This window comes from Pocillopora damicornis, chromosome 3, assembly GCF_964200805.1.
Source record: "Pocillopora damicornis chromosome 3, jaPocDami1.2, whole genome shotgun sequence".
Taxonomy (NCBI): Eukaryota; Metazoa; Cnidaria; class Anthozoa; order Scleractinia; family Pocilloporidae; genus Pocillopora; species Pocillopora damicornis.
This window is the reverse complement of record NC_142672.1, coordinates 26942193-26947685: the sequence shown is the minus strand read 5'-3', so window position 1 is coordinate 26947685 and position 5493 is coordinate 26942193. Positions and strand designations below refer to the sequence as shown.

The 5493-nt window shown below is 36.1% G+C and overlaps 1 protein-coding gene across 1 annotated transcript; it reads left to right on the top strand.

Moving 5' to 3' along the window:
* Positions 1-796: 796 nt before the first annotated feature.
* Positions 797-5348, top strand: LOC113684316 (prenylcysteine oxidase 1). Its single transcript, XM_027201663.2, has 3 exons — positions 797-1239; positions 2291-2686; positions 3926-5348. The coding sequence occupies exons 1-3, from the start codon at positions 912-914 to the stop codon at positions 4717-4719; spliced, it is 1518 nt and encodes a 505-aa protein (XP_027057464.2). The 5' UTR covers positions 797-911; the 3' UTR covers positions 4720-5348.
* The last annotated feature ends 145 nt before the right edge of the window (positions 5349-5493 follow it).

Genomic DNA, 5493 nt, shown 5'->3' with positions numbered 1-5493 from the left:
AGTGTAATGTAAACGTACAAAACGGGGCAAGATCGTCTCCTGCTTCCTGCCACCAAGCAATCTCGCGTGTCATATAGTGTTGATATCATTAATAAGTTTTTTAAAAAGTACTTAATTAAATCATTTAAAAATCATTAAATTTCTTGATTGCTCAATATTACCAGTCCGAAGTAACATAAGTATCCAGTGGTTTTTGTCAAAACCTACGTTGAGCTTTACAGCTTCTAGAAAATGATAAAAGATGGATATAGAAGAGAAAGTTAAATCGTACATCCATTTTGAAATCACTTGTGATCCTTGCAATCTTTTCGGCTTTCAGTAGTGTGATTAATTCACGAGTCGCACCATTCTTTGCTCTAAATTACATCTTTTCCCGAGCCAGCGAGAAAAGAACTCAGACAAAATTACCAATCTAATTCTATGGCCTAATTAACAAATCCAACTGGGGAGAAAAAGGCCATCGAATGGTGAATTTTGCTACTATTGTTGCTGAAATTTGCTTTGGAAAAATGAATTAGTTTCGGGACGTGCAGTTTCTATTTCTGCCGTCAGTTGCGGCGAGTAAATTTGGCCACTTTTGATTAGTTGCAAAACAAGAGAATATAAATTGATATTCTCTTGTTGTAAAAGTGTGGCAAATGAACTTCTTGTCGTGCAAAGTTGATCTGAGATGATGCTATTGATTTCAGGTGCACTTGTACTTTGCTCAGTTCAATTACCGGAAGTAGAAGCATATAGCTATCACAGTTGCATTTACGTGTTTACGTCACGAACCTTTGTGTGTGTGTCACGGATGCCTAGGTCACGAGACCTCTTCTGCGTTACGCTTTGCTCGATCAATCTGTAAGAGTAAGAGTACCCTCTTGTGATCGAGTTTGTTTGTTCTTTTACGGATTTTCCGGCGAGAAACAATGTTTCGGACATTGGGTTTTGGCATAAGTACAAGCATCCTTCTTATACCAGCCCTTTTCCTCGATAGACAACGGTGCACCGTCTCTGCAGCTGAGAAAAACGCAAAACCTAACATAGCAATCATTGGAGCAGGCATTGGTGGTTCGAGTGCCGCGCATTTCATTCGACAACTCTTTGGACCCGAGGCAACAATTGATGTTTACGAGGCATCAGATAGGATAGGGGGACGTTTGAGTACCGTGGAAATTGCTGGGAAAAGGTTTGAATCAGGAGGATCGATAATACATAAGAGTAACAAATACATGGCAGATTTCGTCGAGTATCTCGGTACGTATCTCAGTTTCATTTCTGCTTAAAGACATTCTTTTGTTATTATTGGTGCTTAAGTTAAATAATCACAATCAATTGTGATATATCTAGTTCTTTTAAGATTCTCTGACATTCATTGATTGGATCATTTCGATTTTACAGAACAACAAGGAACGCTTACCTCTTTTGGTAGATCGGAAGCTTAAGCTAGAGGTTAATTTCTCAGATTTCAAAGTATTTTTCCTTGATTTTTACTAAGAAGAAATGAATGAAATAAAAAGGAAATTTAAGTAATGAAACACTTCCAGATTTTGTTGATGGGCTACGAGAGGCAAGACTGGTAAGAACAAAACAATGACTTCCTGCTCACCGCATTCAGGTGTTTCTACTCCCCCCAGGAAACTTATGTAATGACATAAGATAAATGAAATGCATCAAAGCAAAACATGAAAAAAAATTGAAAAAAATGATAGAAAAAGTTATGACAATTTTTCAGATACCTACCTCTAGCTTGTAACACTTTCATATTCCTAATCCATGGCACTTATGCAAGGAGTGGATGTATTAAACATTTAGAGCCCTTATCACAACTTAACCCTTTACACCCTAACACCAGTATGTATATTCTCTATACTGTTCTCCATACATTTCTTAAGATGCTAACAAGGAGAATTTGTTTAACCATCAAGAACTTCTTAAGTTGTTGATCATTTCCTTTATTCTCATGACGTTAATGTTTTATTCAGGGGTGATTTACAATAAATAAGATAATACACAGGTGCTTGTGAGTGAGTGAGATATCAAGTTGAATACTCTTAGAGAAATCCCATATCTATGTTTGCCCATGTATTATTCCCTATATATTTGATGTAAATGTTTACTCCATGTCCATTCTAGACTTCAAACACCAAGAAATAAAAATGTCATTTCTTGCTTCATGACCATCAAACGTAAGCCACCATTGGAAATCTTCACTGCATTTTTTCCTCCTTTCCATGGTGACCAAAACAATAACAGCTTGGAGCATGTGACATATTTATTAATTTTCTTATTTTTTCTCCATAAATAGGGTTAAAAAAACTGAAAAGCAGTGAACCTAATAGTCTTCTTGGAATTTATAATGGGGAAGAATTTGTCTTTTATGGTAGCAGATGGAAACTTGTGAATTTCATAAAGCTTGTTTGGCGGTATGGCTTGTTTGACTTGTACACCATGAACAATTTCATCACAGAAATGTTAACAAACTTTTCAAATATTTATGATCTACAAGAAAAGGAACAGGCATTCAATACTGTGCCAGAAATGTTACGAGCTCTAGGTGGAGAGAATTTCTATGAGTACACACAGCAAACAACACGACAAACTTTGGAGAATATTGGTCTTAATCAATTGTTAATAGATGAGTTAGTGACAGTTGTCATGAGGATCAATTATGGTCAAGATGTGACTCTAAATGGGTTTGCAGGTAAGTTGTCTGACTCAGTGCATTATTAATTTTTTCCAACTGGTTGGCTCCACAAGTGGTCAAGATAAGACAAATACTGTGTTCTAAGCAGGCATGGTGGTCCTGTTTTGCCAACTTAGATTGGGCACTGTGAAACAGTCACTGTGACTGGTTGACATACTACATAACTTTTGACAATTTTTTTGGTTGCAAGCAAATCTTTTGTAATGGTATTTACATCACTGGGATCACAAAGCATGTCTTGAAGCCAAGAAACAAAGAAAACTGAGACAACATTACTGACATTCCTTTGTTTTTCCCATGGCCTCATTTTCTTGTCTGAGCCAGAGGAAAGATTCTTTGGTTAGTGGTGTAAATTTAGTTGTCCAACTAAATTTGAATTAAATTCAGATCCTAGGTCAAAAGGTGGAGTGGCAGAGATATTGTCATTTGCTACTTTTTGATTTTCAATTTTTCTTAATTTGAGAATCCTAAAAATGGATCTTGTGGATAATGCCCTTCAGTCAGTGTTTTTTTTCTGACACTCTACTGTCACAGGAGGTACCTAATATGAATTGACAAGGAAATTTAAAGAACTAGGGGAGGGGGTTGTTGTTGCTTTTTCCAAAGATACCAAGGATATGCCAGCAGTTATGGGGTGTTGGCCCTCTATAAGTGCCACCCTCAACATCAAGGTAAAATTTGCACATTGAGCACAAGAAAAAGATTTAAAAATATTATGACATAGCTCCTTTAACTGTTTGGGATGCCTAGTTGTGAGAGTTAAGAGTGCTCAGCTGTGCCTTGCTGTGAGGGTTTTGCCTTCAGGTTCTCCAGATTTAAGAGTTTCTCAACAGAACACTGAGAATGCTTCAAATTCCAGTTTGACTTCGAAACAGTGGGTGAAGAGCCACTTCATGGATCTGCCACTGCTTAATTCCATGATTACTATTAAAGTTAATGATTTGAATTTGGGAGTAACAGGTGATCATTTAATCTGATTGTCCAGTGGAGAGCAGTCCTGGGAAGTCCTGTTGTTGGTGGTGATGACTGATGTTTCCACAACCTTAGAGGAAGTCATCATCAAAGTCGATGCAACTCTGAAAATGGTGTCCTCTAAGGCTGTTGAAATGGTAGTCACCACCACCATCAACAGTCCTCAGGACCATCCTCAATTGGACAGTTAGAATTCATAATCCCATTATTTCCATCATCATCATTATTATTATAATTATTGTTGTCTATCTGTTTTTGTAAAAGGAGCAGTGTCCTTAGCAGGATCACAGGGTGGTCTTTGGTCTGTTGAAGGAGGGAACTGGAAGGTTTGCGATGGATTACTTTCCAGCTCAAATGCTACTGTGTACAAAAACACCAAGATATCAGAGATTGTGAAAAGAAGTCAAGGAAGTTCTGTATGCCCTGTGTACACCTTAAAAAGTGACAGCCAAATTCCAGATCAGCGTTATGATGTTGTCATTGTTGCAGCACCCTTAGAGATTGCAGATTACTATTTTGATTGCAAAGACTGCAACAACTGGCCTACTCCAAAAGACCTAGGAGAATTTTGGCACACAATTGCTACTTTTGTACATGGTCAAGTCAACATGACTCATTTTGGATTTTCAACTGAGGATGATATTCCAGAAGTGATAGGCACAACAGAAACACCCACAAACTTTTTTAACTCTATTGGCAAGCAGGAGCCTGTTGAAAACAGGACAGAAATTGATCCAAAGGAATTGCCCATCAACAAAATTTTTTCACGCTCTAATCTGACTGCATTGCAACTTAATAAACTGTTTAACAGAGTAGATGAGATGAAGGTAGTATCATGGCTGGCATATCCACACTTTACCCCTCCTGAAAAGTTTTGGTCATTTGTTTTGGATGATGGAGTGTTCTTTGTCAATGCAATTGAATATTCTGCAAGTGCAATGGAGATGTCAGCAGTTAGTGCTAAAAATGCAGCTTTATTAGCACATCATTACTACTCTGGCAAGCTATCAGATGCACACATCAATGACAAGCCCTCAAATCTCAGGAGTGAGCTGTGAGATTAGATAAAGTAACATTTACATGTTTACTAAACTGTTTAAGCTTATTTTCAAATGACATCACAGTAGCCTTATTGGTCACTTAAACAATGGTATGGCTCCTGTGTTGGTATAACAAGTCAGACCTTTGTGATTTTTGAATATATTTTGTTGTACATGAAACTTTCTTTCATTCCAAGAAATCTCTATGGCTGTCCACCATGGGATTGTAAACATAAAGATCTACAATAAAATGCCCCTATAAAAAAATTGTATACCAAACTCAAATGTCAAATATTTTTTCCACTTTAATGACAACTTTTAACAGCTTTTATGTTTTGAAAAATGCTTAAAAATCAAAGAAAATATACAAGACATAAAAATCTTTTAAAATATGTAATAATGATAACGTCTCAATAGTCTCACAAAAAAGTGCTGTTTTGCACTACAAGTGTATTATTGGAAAATTCTTAATTTTTCTCATATGTTAATTTCTAAATTTTTTGTCATAACATACAACAATATTACCTAAAAAGTTATAGGCGCAAATTGATAGCTTCTAAACAAGTTTATTAAGTCTAGATTGTATCCACAAAGCCTTTGTTCTTTCTTATAAAACACTTACTAATTAAAAATTTTTAACTGTTCAAGATTTGTTGGCGGAACATATTTTGCCTGAAAACACTTACTATATCACTGTACTAAAAACGTATTAGTAGGTAAGGAAAAAAATTCCCCAGAAAAATATCTTAGAGCCAAAAAGTTGCAAAATTTTTAAAAGATATAGATTATGTA

Excerpts from the sequence above, each read along its gene's own strand:
- LOC113684316 (XM_027201663.2), top strand. The coding sequence starts at position 912 with ATGTTTCGGACATTGGGTTTTGGCATAAGTACAAGCATCCTTCTTATA. Across the intron at positions 1,240-2,290 it reads AGATTTCGTCGAGTATCTCG|GGTTAAAAAAACTGAAAAGC; the intron begins GTACGTATCTCA and ends CTCCATAAATAG. Across the intron at positions 2,687-3,925 it reads GACTCTAAATGGGTTTGCAG|GAGCAGTGTCCTTAGCAGGA; the intron begins GTAAGTTGTCTG and ends TTTTTGTAAAAG.